The following is a 19,595-nucleotide window of genomic DNA, read 5'->3' as shown; positions in this document are numbered from 1 at the left end:
AAAGAAAACCTCTGGAATGTGGTATCTCTATTTTGAAAATCATTAAAAATAGGAGATCCATCTCGGATTATTTAGATGTTGATCTGCCTGGCCCAGACCTGGTGACTTCTTGAGGTTCAGTTTCCTAATTCTAGATAATTCTAGATTTAGCCAAAAAATATAAATGGGTTGGTTTTTTCTAGTCTATTTCAATCAATTAATGACATTTATTTCAATAATATTTATTGAGTGTTTATGAGAGTTCAATAGACTTAATCCTGTCCTCAAGGAGTTTACAATCTAGTTTATAATTATTTTTTAATCATGTGTTCTCTTGGCTTTATTTCAAGTGGAAGGATTCCACAATAGAAATAATTTCTATTGAGGGCCCAATGGGTACAATGCACCGTACTACGATACAAAACCACCAACTGATATATACATATACAATGTTCACATGTTTACACTCTAATGGGGAAGGTAGACAAAAATTTACAGAGTACTTGAAATAAATGAATGTACAAATTAATAAATATATACAGAGCGGGCTGTGATCTAGTGGATTTATAAGCCCTCAGTCCATGCATATTCTGTTTTAAAACTGGGGCATGAATCTTAAAATGCAAAATGAAAGTGTTTCAAATATTCAATGGCATCATTTCTTATTTTCCTGCTTGGGATATTAATGTCCTGTTACACCAAAAATATATAAAAAAAGAGAGGGATGTAGCTACTTGTTATGGAATCACTAGAATTTTTAATTTTATTTTCTATTTCTATTTTCTTTAAATAAAATTTAGCATTATTTCAAAGATGACTGACCTTCAAAATATCCCATTCTAAACTACAGTGGAAAAGAGATTCTCAGATGAAAAATTAAATTCCTTTAGGTTCAATGCCAAATATTACATTACAGAAAACTGTTCTAGGTTTTTCAATAAAATTACAGTAGGGTGTTTGAAGCATCATTTTCCTACCCTATATAAAATACCATGAAAAAACACAACGACTTGATAAGAGGTACTAGATGAAAATGTTTGGTAAAATACTCCCCCTTCTCTGCTACTGCTTTAAATAATTCATTTAAAATGCAATTTAAAATGTACCAAGAGTATATAGATGGGTCCGCCTGTCTGAATAGAATTTTTTTAGGTCTACATCAGGTCGTTTGGCATGTTTCTCCTCAAACACTCCAGTTTTGGGATGCTTATGTCTGAAGATAAAATGAAGTTTATAATCTTCTCCACATTTATCTGGTCCAAACATAATGGTATAAGATGTTTTATCAAAAAATTGTTCCTACAAAGAGAGGTACATATTTTGGCATTACTTACGGAGCCCTTAAATGAATGCACTTCAGAAGCCAAACTTCTGTAACTATCTTCTGTTTTGACACCGAATGCTAACGTATTAACATCAAAAAGTACATTTTACCCCACAGAATCAAGGAGTCTCATATGAAAACAACTTTCATAGATTCTATAAGCTGAACTAAAATGAAAATCAGCAGAACCTTTTATATTCTCAATGAAAATATTTCTGTTGAGTCATACTCTCCATGTGGAACTCTTAAGAAGGGTACAATACCTTGCTGAGAGCTGTGGAAAGCGAAAATCTCTCCCACTCCTTCTGAGTGGAGACACTTGGGAGAAGTAAGTTCTGCTTAATGCCTGCTTACTGCAAGAGGAGAATTACCTTTCAGGTGACAGAGGTTTACTCTGCCACCTGGTCTACTTGGCCCTAGTGTCCCCCTTTCAGATCTGAAGAGATTTTTTAAAAGGAAAGCAGAACAGAAACTGTGAGCCTGAAGACAAAAGGCCAGGTGCATGCCAATACCACCTTCAAGTCTGAAAAGGGGGGGCACGATAAGAGCCTTCTGCCACGGCAGTAAAATGCCATTCCCTTAGTGGGCATTCCCAAGCAGATTTAAGACACTCCAAGAAAATCAGCTCAAAATTTCTTCAGGTTCCTGTATCAGAGAGTTTGAAATCAGAGGATTCAATATTTCAACAGGTTTGTATCAATGGGATCAATAATCATTTAACTAGAGTAAACATTTAGTGAAGGAAATAAGTTCAGAACAAATAAGAGTATTCACACAGCAGCATTTGTTACCAGAGAAATTTATGAAAATGGAAACTACTAAGAGGTTTCAAGAAGAGTTTTGATGCACTCATGAATGAGAGGGACAGAATGGGTAAAAAGAGGGACAACAGTAGAAATTCTAAGAATGTACGAGTTTTAATGTTATTGAAAGGTGGGTCCAAGAAGAGAAAAATTAAGAGATGTTCTTTTGGGAGGTGTAAGAAGAACAACCAAATCAAATAACGGTTTGGATGCACCATATGTATGACAGGTCTTACACTTTTCAAATCTGTAAAGGAACAAGTTACACTGATTTAAATAATGTGCACTTTAATACATTAGACATCCCTCAATTTTTTTTATATCTGTTCTATGAATTGCTATGGGTTCTAAATGGGTATCAAGAGTTCTTTACGGCACTACCTCTGGGGGCCCATGCAGATAATTACCCAGGTAATTCTGAGTGATCCACTTGTAAAATTATTCCTATGAGAAAACTTGTTCAGATACAGGTTTCGACTAAGACACAGGTTTTAGGAAGCAACTGCATTGAATGTCTGAGAATTGCCATATATACCCTACCCCAGTGCCTCTCTCCATTATCCACCCTTCCATCCTAAAACATTTTATTCAAAATAATTTGCTTCAAGTGTTATTCTCAGGCCTGAAATGAGTTGCTCCTTTAGATAAGATCCTAATGAGTTCAATTTACTTCAGTGTTCATTCAAACTGTTCTTTCACTAGGATTTAAATGAAGAGTCAAATTTACAAAGTTAAAACTAAAATCAAGGGCAAAAAGTACCACAACTTTGTGAGAGACTGGGCTCTTAGTATTTATTTACAATCAATTGATGTATTAATAAAATTAAATTGATAGTTTTATATAGGCATATCATTAGTTTCAATTAGTCTTATTAAATATTTATCTGTTATTCCTGAAAAACACATTTCAAGTCACACATATTATTCTTAAGTGTCAAAAGGTCATACCAGATTCAAATTGTCGGTGTTTTCAAGAAGCTTAATATAGGCACCACCACAGTCAATACCATCTTGAAAATTCACTTCATATCTGAGGGGGAAAAAGAAGGGTCATAAAGTTGTTAAAAAATCATCAAAGGTCCACTTCTACTTTGTGGCACTAATTTTAACTGCTTAAGGACCAGAGTAAATCAATATAAAAAACTGGTAATCCTTCTATTACTTTTATTATTGTACTTAAGCACTTATTGTTTGAGCATTTGGGTAGATACAAGTTAATCAGGTCAGACAGTCCCTCTCCCACAAGGGGCTCACCACAATCTAAGTATGAGAGAGAACAGATATTTCTAGAATATCAATTTAAATGTTTCCTTACTACTTCCACACCCTGCTTTTGTTCACAAAAATTTATATCTAACCCAACTTTGTCTATTTAAAATCTTGACGTTTGCATGAGTGACAACTTCTGAATGTGTGAAATAGTTGCTGCAGAAGTATCTATTAAAAGTGAATAAGAGTTCTCTGTCAAGCTATCTGAAGAACTTGAAATACTTAAGTGGGCTCACAAGAGGCACAGAATCATGTTCACACAAAGTCATACATCGAAATGCAGAAACACAGGTCAGGTAGTTTCGAAACCAAGTGTAGTGGCAGATCTGTTCTTTACACGGGGTTGAAATATAAACCACCACCTTGCAACCTAAACCATCTTTCACAGATACTATATCTTACTAAATATTTCTAAGAAGATTGTCCATAATACCCCACATAAAATCAATGAGCTAAACCTGGCTTAGAAACCTGCACTAATACAAGCACAACTCACTTCCCCTTTAATGTGAAAAGTGCATATTTGCAGAACTCTGTGTTCAAATAAATTCATGTTGTAGCATCCACTGTGTTTAATACACAGAACACTTTTTTCCCCAACACCACACTGTACTTACTGTAGTTAAACAGACTCAAACTGTCATAAGAACATTCCGTAACTGTGCTGCAGCACTCTCCCAAAACATCTGTTGTAAGCATGGATTCTGGCAGAACTGTATGCACCTCTAACCTGTACCCATCAATATCCATCCAAAAGCTTCTTTACCTGCAAGTTTCGGTTGGGTAAGGGAACTTATTTGCCAGTAGGGCTGGGTGAAGAAAGTTTAGGATAGAAATTGGCTAGGTACGAGTTTGATCTGAGCAAGGGGACTTATTTCCAGATTGGAAAATGTTAGTGGGGGTGGTGTGAGGGTGCAGGGTGGGAAAGTTTCTTCTATACAATACAGGTGAAGAGCTCTCTACTGCAGTAAGGCTGCTCATGTATCCTTCTGGGGTACACAGGCAGCCTCCCTGCAATCCTCTCTCCCTGGAGCACTGTGGTATGGGCTGGAGCCAAGGTTGCAAGGGTAAGAGGAAAGAAGGAGAATTGGAGGGGAGGATTTGGGATGGGTCATGGCACAGCCCTAACACCTAGTTACCTCCAACTACTATCCTAGTAATGATGGCAATGAAGCAATCATTAGTGCATTCATTCTGCACAGGACCTACAGACCCTGCCCACACTGAACCTTCATCCTGATAGCAATGATCTAACACAACCTCAGGTCAGATCAGGTCTGGTGCTAATATGCATGTCTTTAACTACACAATGTCAATTATTTTCAAATATGATTAAAGTGGCCCACTGTAGGCTGGGTTAATCTAAATTCAGTAGTTATACTAACTTTGACAAATTCAAATTGCATCGCTCTCGATCTGAATTCTATTTAACATTTCTTCACACTAATGGAATTTTAAACAGAGAAAATAGTTTAATGCTGTAATCTTGATTTTCACAACACTTCTTTATCATGCTATCCTGAAAGCCTGTTTACTGGCCATGGCTTATAGTTTTAATTATTTCTCACCGAATGACCTTTAATATTCTAAGTTACCATTCTGTGACAGACTAAAGTCTGTAGTTTAAAGAAAAGATGTAATAAAATTACAGTGGAGCTCAAATACATTTTTTTTACATCAAAAACATTTTTCAAAAACACTCAGTTCTCATCTAATGTGGGGGTTATGTTCTTAAAGAATCCTCCCATTATAGACACGCTTTGATGCCGAGGGCATACAACCATAAAACATTTGAAGTACCTCAAAATCCACACACAGAAAGGAGAAACTACATAATTATGAAACTTACTGAACTATTAAAGGTTTATCAGCAAAAATAAACGGTTTTGTTAACATGGTTGATATGGCATGATGCTTTGCTTTTGACTTTAAAACTAATCCTCTGTCACCGAGTACTCTGTTTTCTTTCAGCTCCTCTATTTCCCATCTGCCTAAAAAACACAATGTAATGAACACGTTAAAACCGATTGAAAGAAGTCACCCTAGAAGATGAAAAAAGCAGCAATTACTATTATCACACCCATATCACCTTGGTAAATTAAACTTGAAAGAGGCAGCTCAAGTTATTTTCCAAAGTAGGTTATTAACTCGGAAGCGGATTTGCCTCACTTATATGATATAACTTAATTGCTAACAAAATGTGGAATCTGTGCAGCTCCAGTCCCCTTCTGGCCCAGGACAATGAGCTCTTGATCTTTCCACCTCTCTTACATGCCTATTCAACACTTACCCCTGTCTAATCAGGCAGGTTTGCCTTGCCTGAAGCTCTGGAAAACCGCAAACATAAAATGAACTTGCGTAGCAGTACTTGGGATTTTTTCCATTAACTACTATTACTATTATTGACTGAAATAGGGACACGAGCTTATAAGGCAATTGGTGGACTCTTCTACTGTTCCCTGTCATGAGCACATTTTCCCAGATCCCTTTAGACACTTCCCATGAAAAGAGTTTAGCTAGAGTCAAAGGAATTTAGCTAAACACATTTAAAAAAATGAAATTACCATCATATTTAGACATGTCGTCATCTGTGTCTTCTTTTTTTGTTTTTGACAACACCCAACTGTAAAGGAAAAATTATATCAATTTATATGACATATAAAAGCACGGAAGACCCTAGCAAGCAAAATTCAAGGCTAGCAAGATTTTTGAAAGTGAGATGCTACATAAATTTGGCTTCCCATGTATGAGTTATTGATGATTAAAAGGTTAATACGGTAATATTTAGTTTCCTTATTTAATAAAAACCTTTTAACTCAGATATAACTTTTGAAGCATGATCAATATTCTGCGGCCCCCAAATTTCAAGGTTTTATACACTTTAGTTACTCTCATCTCGCTAATGTTGGGGTGATGTTCCTGACAAACCCCAATGTTTCAGAAAACTCAGGCTGCATTATGAGTGCCTTTTTGGGTGCTAATTGCGCACACACACAACCATTTCTTCCAACACTGCATCACTCCCTATTCAGACAGATGCAAGTTGTAGGAAGAATGCTACTGGGCAAGTCAGATAACTTCTCTGTATCCCAGTTTTCTCATCTGTAAAATGGAGATCATGTGTCTGGTTCTCCTTCCTCAGATTGTGAGCCCCATATGAGACAGAGACTGCATCCAATCTGATTATCCCCACGCTTGGCACATAAGAGATGTTTAATAAAGAAATGAAGATGGTGAGAGAGCCAGCTGATAGGAGGCTGAGGGAAGTGAGCTATATTCATTTGGCTTGACGTCTCAGTCCTCTCCTTACATCCAGTTTCCCTGGGTTGGTTCCCTCTAGACTGAATGAACACTGCAATTCCCAGCGAAGCCCTCAGCTATTTCTGGCCACCTCTGCCACGGCTTCCCACTACCCCAGAAGGACCTACAACATGGAGAAGGGAGGAAAAGCAACCAAGAGACTAAAACCCATGCAACTGGGGCTGTGAAGACAAAGCCATTACGTTCACTGTACGGTACCAATCAATCATATTTGAGTGCTTACTGTGTGCAGAACACTGTATTAAGTGCTCGGAAGCACACAATATAACAGAGTAATAGACATGTTGCCTGTCAACAAGGAGCTTAAAGTCTAAGGGATCCAGGTTTAGACAGAGAATATGCTTCCTGACAAGCCCTCTGGGCTTTTTCTGTGTTCCTCGAGCCCTGTGTGTATCAGCTTTTCCTCCTTCCTGTCCTATAATAATAATAATAATAATAATGATGTTGGTATTTGTTAAGCGCTTACTATGTGCAGAGCACTGTTCTAAGCGATGGGGTAGATACAGGGTAATCAGGTTGTTCCTTCGTGAGGCTCACAGTTAATCCCCATTTTACAGATGAGGTAACGGAGGCACAGAGAAGTTAAGTGATTTGCCCACAGTCATACAGCTGACAAGTGGTAGATCCAGGATTCGAACCCATGACCTCTGCATCCCAAGCCCGGGCTCTTTCCTCTGAGCCACGCTGCTTCCCTATGTGTCTGCAAGTCCACCTCTCTAATCTGGGCATGTCTAGTGAGAAGCAGCATGGCCTAGTGGAAAAAGCAACAGTTGGAGTCAGAGGACCTGGGGTCTTACCCTGGCTCTGCCAATTACTTGCTGGGTGACCTTGGGCAAACTCTGTGCCTCAGGATTCTCAACCATAAAATGGGGATTAAATCCTACTCCCTCATGCTTAGACTGTGAACATGTGTCCAAACCTGAATAACTTGTACCCACCCCAGCTTTAGAACAGTACACAACATATATTAAGTGCTAATAATAATGATAAATAATACTTCCTGGGCTTATGTATGTCTGTGCTTTTCTCCAGTCCAGCCCTCCAGAAGGCCCTGAACTTCTGGAACCTCTGCAACATTCCCAATTCCTCTTTCCTCTCTTCCCATCTCACCCTCTAACAGCTAAATTTATATGAATTAAAATCATGGAAATAGAAAAACAACCCTTTCTCCTTTAACATGGGGTGCATTTTCACAGGACCCACATTAAAAAAAAACTCATGCAGCCTGTGTTGCATACATACACTTACAACAATGCTCTGCACAAAACCCCCATTAAATACTATTGGTCAATTTCCAAAATATGGTGCTGTATCCTGACAGATGTATGTTGTTGGACTCAGGGTCCTTAAATTTGCCATAATGCTCTATCCAAAATAATAGAGTGAAAACTCACTATAGTCAGAGGAAAACTAATTTTTTTAATTCACAAAACCATGCTGAGTGTATGACTGGTTTACCATCTTTAGCAAACGTATTTTTAACAAAATAACTTCCAAGCTGAAAGCAGTTTTCACTGGCCATAAACTAGCACTTAACACAACTAATCTGACCTAGCAACAGATCCTCTTCAACATTCACTGGACACTTACCCAGACAATATTCCACTGTCAAAAGTTTCTGTAAAATATACTTCTCCTATAGGCTGTGGAGTCTTGTATTTAACCTAGAACACAGACAACAGGCAGGAAACATCATTTTCCACAAAGACTCACGTATATGACAATTTACATTTGGAAAATAATTTATATCGACTGAATAACTGACACTCATGGTCAATTCTATAAACATCTGACTGGAGAGAGGAATACCACTGAAAACTTCAGACATTCACATCTTTCTATACTCCCTGGGCAAAAATATCTGAAAATCAAAAAGCCATCATTCAACAGAACTCTGAAAACACTGGGCTGCTGTTTTATAGCTTTTACTTTCAGAAAATACCAGCTTAAGTATACATAGTTTCACAGGATCCCAACCAAAATGTGTCCTCCCATGAGTTCAGCAGACTTAAATCAAGGCAAATCTGTGAGAGGGTGAAATCGCCTATGCTTACCTGAACCAAACCTCAGAAGTTTGGGTTCCAAGGAACCTAAGGGCTGGGTCCAACATGTGTTAACACCTTCTGTGAGTGAGTGTGTTCCCTAACTTGAGGTCTCTTTCCGTATATGTGTAGAAGTATGTTTTTACGTACCCCTGAATGTGTATATCCACAATGTATTTAGACCCACATACCCCATATAATATGTATATTTACACCCCCTCCCCCCCCCCCAGTTACAACTCCCTCCATGATACAATTCCCTCCTTCTTTCACCCCAGGATACAACCTACATTGTGGATGCCTTAACCTCACACTTTTACCAGATTATCCCCAGTGTACCAGACAAGAGTTAAAGGTGAATAAATCTTTACTTGCATCTTCGCCTATGAATTTCAAGGCACTGAAGAGACACCTCGAACACACACACATGCTGTACGCAGGGAATGTGTCCATTTTTTGTTGTTTTGTACTTTGCCAAGCACTTAGTACAATGCTCTGCACAGAGTTAGTGCTCAATAAATACAATTGACTCTCTCTTTCTCTCTCACACACACACACATCAGATAACCAAGGAAGTTGAACTGGGGAAGCAACTTAATTTAGAAATGGACAATGCAGATATTGATAAATTGCTTCATTCAGAAAAATAAATGAACAGGACCTCAGTGAACTTCAAACCTCTATTGAATCACTGAATGTCACAAACACATGAAGTAGTCATAGCTTCACCACTAGAGAAAAGCTTGGTGTTAAAAAAACTATGCATCTATTTTTATGAAAGTGGATGACATAAAATACGATCCGAGACAAAGATCTTAATGAAGTGAGGAATTCAAAATTGTGCAGAGGAGTTTGAAATATATAAACTCTTACTCCACAAGGAATCATTCTGTCAAAATTGCCCTCACATGGGAAATATCAAAAGTGCCAGTTAGTAGAGCTTCCCAGTTGGTAAGGTTCCAGATAACAGAGCTTCTAATGCACCTTTTTCTATTTCCATGCTTACAAATTTTAATCTTCAGCTCTGCAGTGTGCCACAGTTTAAACAGTTTAAAGCCAAAAAAGGAAGAAGTTGGGCATTATGACTATTCCATACTCCTTGGGATAAACACAGAAGGACTGCATTTCTACATTCAAAATCCAAAAGGAAGTGAGGCAGGAATTCTTTCTTGGTATTATTATGCATTTTCCTACCAGAACTTTATTCAGTACCTTCCTCACTAAACTGCAGAATAACTGTTTTGCAATGATAATGATGGAGTGGAAATAATGAAGTAGTGAAACTGTATTAAAGAAAGGAGTTGTAGGAAACAAGGAGGCAAGTGTGCATGATATGGCCAGGACTGTTGCCTTTCCTGCCACATGTGCCCTCATGGAAGAATTTCACCAATAGTGTTGTCATTTACACATATGAAGGGCAACTCAATGTATTCGAGTGCCTTGCTTACTCAAAGAGTTTTTGAATAATAATGAAATGAAGTATCTAATCCTCTTCTATTGGTGACCTGCTTCTATTTTGATTCTGCCAACCCTCTCCCCGTCTATTAAGATCACAAAAATGCTAGCTAAACAAGACAAAGACCCAGATTCGTTCGTTCATTCATATTTAATGAGCATTTATTGTGTGCAGAGCACTATACTAAGCGCTTAGGAGACTACAACGAGACTACACTTAGGGGAAAATGGATGACAAAAGGCAGAAAGAACACTGCAGTCACTTTTATGCATTAAGATGAATTATAGTTTAGTTTAAACCAGATTTCAATATTTTCAATTACCTCTAGAGACGGTTCATCTTCACCAGCTTCAGTTTGTTCTGAATTTGTGTCTAATTCCTGTAACTCAACATCTTCATCCTGAATTTCTGCATTTACTGAGATGAACAGCAAGAAACCCAAACATATCCAATATCCTTGGAAGTGCATACTGAGTATCTATAAAATTAAGACAAAGCAAGTTTTCAATGTACAACTATAACATTTAAATGTATGTGATGCAATCATAGTGAGGCATCTTTAACCACATTTACAAGTCCCTTATTATATTTTTCCCTCCCACTGCATTCTTGATAGTCCTCATTTCTCAGGTAAGCTCTGAGTTTTGAAGCACGCATTCTACATATGGACAGAGAGTCAAATCCAATTTTCTCAAAGTACCTTAACTCTAGAAATACTTTTTATTGGTAAGCATCCTCCACAACTGCTGTGATGTCTTTTCACCTCTCCAACATTCCTGCTGGCGTCTGATGGATTTGGGCAAGAAGTGGGCAATGTGCCCACTCCTCTGAAAAGAGGCACCCAGTACCTCTTGAACACTCTGGAAATTAATTTACTTAGAAAATCCCACAAATCCAAGGGAGATCACTCCCAAACATTCCAAACTAAGCCATTTAGGATCATAGTTAATTTACAAAAAGCAAAAAACTTACAGAACTCTAGAGTTTGTGCATCCCTGAGGCATTTTTCAACAGGTAGCTTTCGATAATACCACAGGGATTAAATTGAATCTTTAATTTCAGTCTAATCATCCTATCACCAAAAAGATTCCTCCCGAACCAGATTTTCCTCCCAAAACACTCTACCAAAATACAGTGCACGGGGCAACTGTGGAATATAAACCAAGGTCTCAGACAGGACCATGGAATTAAGACAGCAGAACAAGACTGAAATTAAAGATTCAATTTAATCCATGTGGAATTATCAAAAGCTACCTGTTGAAAAATGCCTCAGGGATGCACAAACTCTGAAGTTCTGTAAGTTTGTTGTTTTTTGTAAATCAACCATGATCCTAAATGGGTGCCTGGAGAAAACTAGCATTCATTCAGTCATATTTATTGAGAAAGGGAGAAGAGGTTGTCTTCAAATTTAATTGATACTTATATTTTAATTTATTAGAATAGGATTGTTCTAGTGCATTTAACCCCTTCAATTAAAAAAAATACCGTTCAGTTTCTCCTAAACTACTCACTTAATGAGATGTTTGGAAATCTAGTAATAATTTACCAATTTTCATTTTTATTCTTCCTTCTTGTCCTTCACTCTGGTTATGTTTTCTTAATCACTATGTGACCTTTAATTTTCTTCACTGTTTTATTTTTTTCCATATCGAACACTGAAAATCTCATGTTTACCTCTTTTTAAGGCTGCTAGTAGTTCTCATTTGTATTTTTTTTTCCCAAACACAGTTTTTCAGCAAGGTGAAAAATGAAATATTTATTGATTTCAGCTTAACTGCTAATTTTTTGCCCTTCAATAGTATTAACTTTTTTTTTTAAAGCCTATTATTTTTGGCCCATGTAACTAAAAATCTCTCCCACCCCTGATAATTCCTATTTCAAATTGAATCTGTGTGACTGGATTTTACTGAAATACGGTGGCTTCAGTGAATCAACAGTATTTATGGAGAACCTGTGTGCAAAGCACTGTATTAAACATCCGGGAGTGAATTTGGAAGAGTTAAATAAGTGGCGCCTGCCCACGAGGGCCTTTCAATCTAATCAGTGTGACACAAACTCTGTTATTTGCAAGTAATTATATACAAGTAATTAGCAAGGTGCAACAATGCTACAGCTGCTGCTAACAAGGATGTGTTCAGATCAGTGGCAGGTAAAGAGGTGCCTGCCAGAGATGCGTGACAGGATGACTGGTGACCATGTAGGGGGAAAGGAAAAGATGTCTGCAATCTATTACTACGAAGCAAACATCACTGAAGTGAAGGGCTGAGATCCCTTCATTCATTCATTCAATTGTATTTACTGAATGCTTACTGTGTGCTAAGCACTTGGGAGAGTAGAATATAACTACTAAGCATGCTGCTCTATCACCTCTACTGATGACAGGGCAGCTGGAGAAGTAGCATTTACTCATTTTTTTTTAATCCACCCAAATGCTCCATTTGCATTTTTCACATCTGATCTAAATTCCAATCCTAATTGAATTGAGATTTGAATTTCTTAATCACGACTTGATTTGGCAACAATGAGAATCCCCTTATCTTTCCATTAAAGATATAAACCAAGGTCTCAGATATAAACCAAGGACTTATCTTTCAATTAAAGGCCCTAACACAACACTTCCAATTTGCTGCATTTAGAATGTACCCAAAGATATGCCCCAAAACAAAACGGTCTAAATTGTTTTGCGCTGAACAGACATTTTGATTTGGTTTACCTTTAGGTTCACTTCACATTTAACAAAATATGCCCTCGACCAATCTACTTTTCTGCATTCTATTTGGTCCATAAGCCTTTACACAGAACGCTATTGCAGTTTAACCCACTCAGGTGCCTTGCCATTTCCTACAGTTAGCAGATGAGAAACTTGCCAAATGTCCTTAAATTTGAAATAATAATAATAATGGCACTTAAGTGCTTACTATATGCCCGGCACTGTGCCATTTCCTACAATTAGTAGATGAGAAACTTGCCAAATGTCCTCAAATTTGAAATAATAATAATAATAATGGTGGCATTTAAGTGCTTACTATATGCCAGGCATTGTATTAAGCGCTGGGCTGGAGATAAGCAAATCGGATTGGACACCATCCCTGGCCCACATCGGGCTCACAGAAAGCTTCCAGAGGTCTGCCTGACACCCATTAACTTTTACCATGGCAAATTATTAAATATAATTGAAAAAAGAACTCTGTACTGCATCCCCACTTATTTGTAAATTCTACAATCAATCTTGGGTAAGTACAGACTGTACTTCAAATATCCCTCATATTTACTGAGGGCTTTCTGTCTGCAGAGAGCACTTGGGTGAGTACAACAGAGATGATGGACACATTCCCTGCACACAACAAGCTGACAGTCAAGAAGGGAAGACAGACATTAATGTAAATAACATAATACGGCAAAGCCTAGAATTCTGGCGGAGAAAAAAGGTGCACTTTGCAGGTTCGGTGCTTCACCCCAATTCAAAGCTGGAAAACCAGATGTGAGACCAACTATGGAGTCCTGTTGGCTTTTGTTCAGGATGGGACTGCTAATTGCTAAACTCATTGTTATGGGAATAGATGGGCTATTTCCAGCTACAGAGGAGGGAGCTATGAGCTGGCAAAGTTACACCTAAAGGCAATGGGGCAACAGAGCAACTCATTTTTGCTGCCCTTTTGAGAAGCCCACAGTGGTCTACAAATAGCCTACTTGCACGGTTGACAGGCTTGGCAGAGATGTGCAACAGCATGACTGAGGACCATGTAGGGGGAAAGGAAAAGGTGTCTGCAATCTATTAGATGGAAGCAGTCCAGGAACTTGATGAAAATGTCAGAGATTATATCTTAATTCTGGGGGCAGACTTTAAACTCTTTTTTGAAAAAATGATATCACTTTAAACAGGAGAAATACCCCGAACACTCAAGTTGTCAAACAGATTCTAAATATAGGGGAAAAAAGTCTTTAAAGGAAGAAAAGCAGTAAACACCTCTGCCAACACACCCCAGGATTAGATGGTAAAGTTTTCCCTCAAGAATGACGGATGAGCCTCAGTCCTGAGGCTTCAGGATCAACAACCTACACGAAAGAATCGATTTCAATACTACTGGTTTGCAGAGTCATTAACATTCTCGTACTTGTTGCACTCCGTGCCTCAGCGGAAACAACCAGAAAGGGCAAGTAGCACACTGCAAACTACTTAAGGGATTAAGTTCTTCCTTGGGTTTGCTTAAAACCAGCCTCCCTCTCTTCAGGAGGCAAAGCCAGGGTCAATAATAAAGAAGATTAAAGATGATCATTTCTACGACTACAAGGAAGCACTCAAATACCACTGACTTAATGAAGTTAAAGCACTTGAATATTAGAACTGAAAATGAAAATATTCTTTAACAACTCATTTAAATCAAAGCTAAAAAAGGCAGTGATTTAGGTGAGCCTTAATCCAAGTGGCCATGAAGTTAGTTAGCCCTGGTCCTGAGCTGTGTTTGGAAGAACATCCGGAATAAGTTTCCCAGACTTGGTCCTGAGTTTTATGCATGGGAAACTATCTAGCATAACGTTCACTAAGTTCTTAAATCTGATAATCTGAGGCTGGTGATAGCTGCAAATGAGATAATAATAAATAGGAGTGTAAAAGGGGAAAGTAGTTTTAAACAGAGGTGCCCATTTCGATTGCTACCACCTGCAGGAAGTGAGAGAAACCGAAACTGGCCATGATGGTGAATTTAAAAGTCTTTTCCTTTCTACCCTCTCTTCATCAGCAATATTTACTGAATACCTACTATGCACAGAGCATGATACCAAAGTATAAAACGGCAATCTCCGCTCTCACTCACAAATATAATGGGGAAGAGGACAGAAGTGGATGAATGAATATACCGTATTTAAGGGAGTGGGAGAGTAGATATTAAAAATGTCCAAATGGAAAAACAAAAACAGATGGCTGAGGGAATACGACGGTAGTATTGATGAAGTTAGTATTAGTTAGAGAATGCCACCCTGAAGAGGTTTTTCAAAAGGGCTCGGAAAGAGGGGAATGGGTTAAACTGTAACAGGAAGAGGGAATGACATGAGAAAAATGTCAGAGATGAGAAAACAGGGAGAGAAGGTCAGGAATGAAGTATGTTTTGATGATACATAGTTGAGAAACTGATAAAGAGCTATTCTAACATTCATGCATTCTACATCTCAAAATCCCTATGGAGAAGACTCATTCCTCCAGGAAAGATGGCCTACAGTAATTGCATTAAATACTATCCTTGACTTTCCATTTTCAACTCTGTTGCTAAAACCTGCCAGTTCTTCCTTCATAGTTTTCAGATCTGCTTCTTCCTCTCTAAACAGCCACCGCCCTGGTCCAAATGTGTCTCTTATCCCAGTTTGCCGATAGCATCAGCCTCTTAGTACAGTGTTCTGCACACAGCAAGCGCTCAATAACTACCACTGATTGATCGATCGGCCTCCTTGCTGATCTTCCTGCCTCTGTGCTCTTTCCTCTCCAATCCATAGCTCACTCTGCTATTCAGATCATTTTTTCTAAAACCATCTGCACATGATTTTCCACTCTTCGAAAACCTTAGCCAACGTAGCTGAAATCTCAGAAGTGGGTGCATTAGCATTTATCCTTTTAAAAAGCCATCTCTTTTAGGCAAAATTGAAAGGAAGGTCTCAATAATATTAGAACATACTCAAGATGGATTCTGCAATTTATTTTCAAAGAGATTTGCTAAATACTGTCTTTGAGACATACAGTAAGTGTGCCTACACATTTAGTCACAATTCCTTAATACGTGCTGCAATTTCCAACCCTGTATCTGTCATTTATACTTCTATAATTATGTATGCTCAATTAGATTTTGAACTCTTCCAGGGAAGGACTGTTCTTTAGTAACTTCCCAAATCAACCTAATATCATGTTCTGCCACAGTGAATACTAAATAAAATACTGTTGACCAGAATCCTAACTTAAAAAAAAAAAGAGTTAAACATCTTCAACGGAAGTGTTTCCAGCTTCCCTATAGTATCTATTAGTCCAATACAAATAAGGCCAGCTTCAGATGATGAAAGTGTGAGGCAACTCTCTTAAGGTGCACCATCACAGGGTGTGGGGGTAGGGGAAGAAGGAGCAGACAGTGTGTCATTTAAAAATGCCCACCTGGGGAAGGGGGAAGATAGTATAGCTCTGTAATAATAATGTTGGCATTTGTTAAGCGCTTACTATGTGCCGAGCACTGTTCTAAGCACTGGGGTAGACACAGGGGAATCAGGTTGTCCCACGTGGGGCTCACAGTCTTCATCCCCATTTTACAGATGAGGTAACGGAGGCACTGAGAAGTTAAGTGACTTGCCCAAAGTCACACAGCTGACAAGTGACCGAGCCGGGATTCGAACCCATGACCTCTGACTCCAAAGCCCGTGCTGTTTCCACTGAGCCACGCTCTGTAGCAAGGTGGATGAGGCAGGAGCCCCTCCGGAGGGACGCTCTGGGTTCCAATGAGGTCCCATATGCCATCATGCACACAGCTCAGCAAAATGATATTTGTATGAAATCAATTAATCGTATTTGAGTGTTCATTGGGTGCACAGAGCAATGTACTAGTTGCTTGGGAGAATGCAGTATAACAGAGTTGGTAGATACATTCCCTGCCCACAGGGAATTTACAATCTAGAGGGGGAGACGGACATTTAAATAAATACCTGCCGTGGCACTGTGGGTGGGGTGAGTACATGGTGCAAATCCAAGTGCAAATGTGAAGCAGAAGAGAGTAGGGGGAATGAGAGTTTAGTCGGGAAAGGCCTGTTGGAGCAGAAGTGATTTTAATAAGATTTTAAGGAGTGGGGAAGAGTGATAGTCTCAGACGGGGTGGGGTGGGGAGGGGAGGGAGTTTCAGGCCAGAGGCAGGATTTAGACGAGGTGTCAGCTGAGATAGACTAGATCAAGGAACAATGAGTAGGCTGGGGATACAGGAGCAAAGTGAGTATACTGGGCTGCTGTAGGAAATCAGTGAGGTAAGGTAGAAGGGGACAAAGTGATTGAGTACTTTAAATGCAAAGGTAATGAATTACCATTTGATGCAGGGGTGGATGGAAAACCACAGGTAGTTCCTGACAAGTGGGGAAACATGGACTGCTATTTTAGAAATTAACGTTTAGCGGGAAGTATGAACTGGGCTGGGGAGAGACAGGAGGCAGGGAGGTCAGCAAGGAGGGAAATGCAGACGTCGCAGCAAGATATAAGTCCTTGAATCAATGCAACTGCAGTTTGGAAGGAGAGGAAACGGCAAGATGTTAAGGTTATTGTGAAGACAGAATCGACAGGCTTGGTGCCAGACTAAATGTAGTGATGCTCCTATTTCTACTAAAAGTGAGAAGGGTGCGATTGGCATTGGGTTGATTTACGAAATTGCCTGGGAGTTCTATCAGTTCTACCAATCCCGAGCTGAAGGGGTTGAACTACACTATAATAATAATGTTGGTATTTGCTAAGCACTTACCATGTGCCAAGCACTATTCTAAGCGTTGGGGTAGATACAGGGTAATCAGGTTGTCCCACGTAGGGCTCACAGCCTTCATCCCCATTTTACAGATGAGGTAACAGGCAGAGGGAAGTGAAGTGACTTACCCAAGGTCACACAGCTGACAAGCGGCGGAGCCGGGATTAGAACCCATGACCTCTGACTCCCAAGCCCGTGCTTTTTCCACTAAGCCACGCTGCTTAACATGGCCCCGACTCCCACTACCCATCATATGACACAACCTGACTCCGGCGGTGCCTGGACCGACCCTGGGAGGGATGATGAGTGGCAGCCGAGGCCAGCCGGGATGGAGGGACAAGTTGCTCTCCGAGGGCCTATTCACACATCCCCCCTCTCCCACACAGCCCTCCGCTTCCTCTGTCCCCTCGTCCAGCGGTGGAAAGAAAAGGACCAGTCTTTGAAACAGTTGTCAGGATCACCTTCCTCAAAAATCATTTTGATCTGATCACTCTCCTCCTTAAAAGCCTCTACTGATGATCCATGTCTCCCCACATTAAACAGAAATTCTTAACGATTAGGTTCAAGCCTCTCCACCGGTTGAGGACTTTTTATCTGTCTATTCTCTCCCCTCACTATATCCCAGTATCTCTAAAGTTGTATCTCTAAAGTTGACCAAATACATACAATATAAATCCTGGATATATTATTTTATAGTTTTTAAACATTGTGGATGTTCTGATAATTATTTGGAATTTTGGCTAACTGGCAGTTAGGAACCCTTTTTAGATTTTACTATTCATAAAGTTAATTTTTGGACAGTGTCCAGTCATCCGAATTGAGTTTGAATGCTGACTTATGGAAAACTTGGAAAGCTGGCTTTAGAAAAAATCAATACGGAAGCATATTTTGCTTTAAAATAGATTACATTAATAATTATTTAATAGATTGCAACGACTTAATGGTTTTCTGCATTGAATATTTTCTACCTCAGTTTTAGGCAATGATTCCAGGAGAGATTCTAAACCAACTGGGATCGTCCTTCAGACTGCAATTTACTGAATTATTATATTTCCAAATGAAATATAATAAACGAGTGCAGCAGCCCCATTTACCAGAGGGAACGTTCACCAGGGTTGCCAGGTGACTAAACCCAAGGGTAAATTTGGCCACAACTCACAATTCTGACCACAAATCACGGTCGAAAACACCACCATGCCTTTTTTTAAAAAAAAAACACACACCCATTTTCATGAACGCATTTAAACAGATCAGGGTGCGTTTACAGGATGCAAACATACAAACACACAGATTCGACATGCTGTGAAGTTTTCACATTTCACAAGTTGCTTAAATGGGCCAACCGTCATCGTGCACGTCCTTCCATTCCAATTTTTTTCAGATCTGCTGGAAAAACTACGAGGTAGATGATTTTAGCGGGCTTTTTTTGAGGAGGGCGGCTGTCGGTTGATAGGGAAGGGTAATGGGGAACCTCACGAGTCGCCAGAAGGGATGGTTTAGGCTTTCATCCGGCTGATTTCTTGCGGTCCCCTTCCAGTTCAATGCCTCAACGGGCCTCGCTTGGGACGATCGTTACGGTTTTCCAACACGTAAGGCGCGGAGTTGCCTTTGGAAATTAACTGTTTTATGGTTCAGGGAGCAACAGATTACACACATGGGCAGGTTGGCCGGGCAACGTTGCAGGGCCTGACTCTCGGGCAAACCAAAAGTCCGAGTTTACCTCGCTCCCCTAATTTCTGAGATGGCCTACGGGCAAGTCGCTTCATTTCTCTGGGCCTCGGTTACTCCCCTTCCCGCCCCACGGCACTTGTGTATATACGTTCATATTTATTTTATTAATGATGCATATACATCTGTAATTCTATCTACTTATATTGATGCTACTGATGCCTGTATGCTTGTTTTTTGCTGTCTCCCCCCTTTCTGGCC

General features: G+C 39.4%; 1 protein-coding gene across 3 annotated transcripts in view; it reads right to left on the bottom strand.

Moving 5' to 3' along the window:
• CLGN (calmegin) overlaps positions 1-19,595 on the bottom strand; it is a 38,875-nt gene that overhangs the window by 14,619 nt on the left and 4,661 nt on the right. For all 3 annotated transcript variants that reach the window (XM_029076692.2, XM_029076693.2, XM_029076691.2), the window contains exons 2-7: positions 10,517-10,672; positions 8,287-8,360; positions 5,940-5,998; positions 5,225-5,366; positions 3,055-3,136; positions 1,086-1,278 (exon numbers count right to left, since the gene is read on the bottom strand). In XM_029076692.2, coding sequence (XP_028932525.1) covers positions 1,086-1,278; positions 3,055-3,136; positions 5,225-5,366; positions 5,940-5,998; positions 8,287-8,360; positions 10,517-10,663 — 697 coding nt within the window. In that variant the 5' untranslated portion in view covers positions 10,664-10,672. The remainder of the gene's footprint in view (positions 1-1,085; positions 1,279-3,054; positions 3,137-5,224; positions 5,367-5,939; positions 5,999-8,286; positions 8,361-10,516; positions 10,673-19,595) is intronic.

Source organism: Ornithorhynchus anatinus, chromosome 12 (assembly GCF_004115215.2).
Source record: "Ornithorhynchus anatinus isolate Pmale09 chromosome 12, mOrnAna1.pri.v4, whole genome shotgun sequence".
NCBI lineage: Eukaryota > Metazoa > Chordata > Mammalia > Monotremata > Ornithorhynchidae > Ornithorhynchus > Ornithorhynchus anatinus.
The sequence above is the reverse complement of the archived record's forward strand: the minus strand, read 5'-3'. Positions and strand labels throughout refer to the sequence as shown.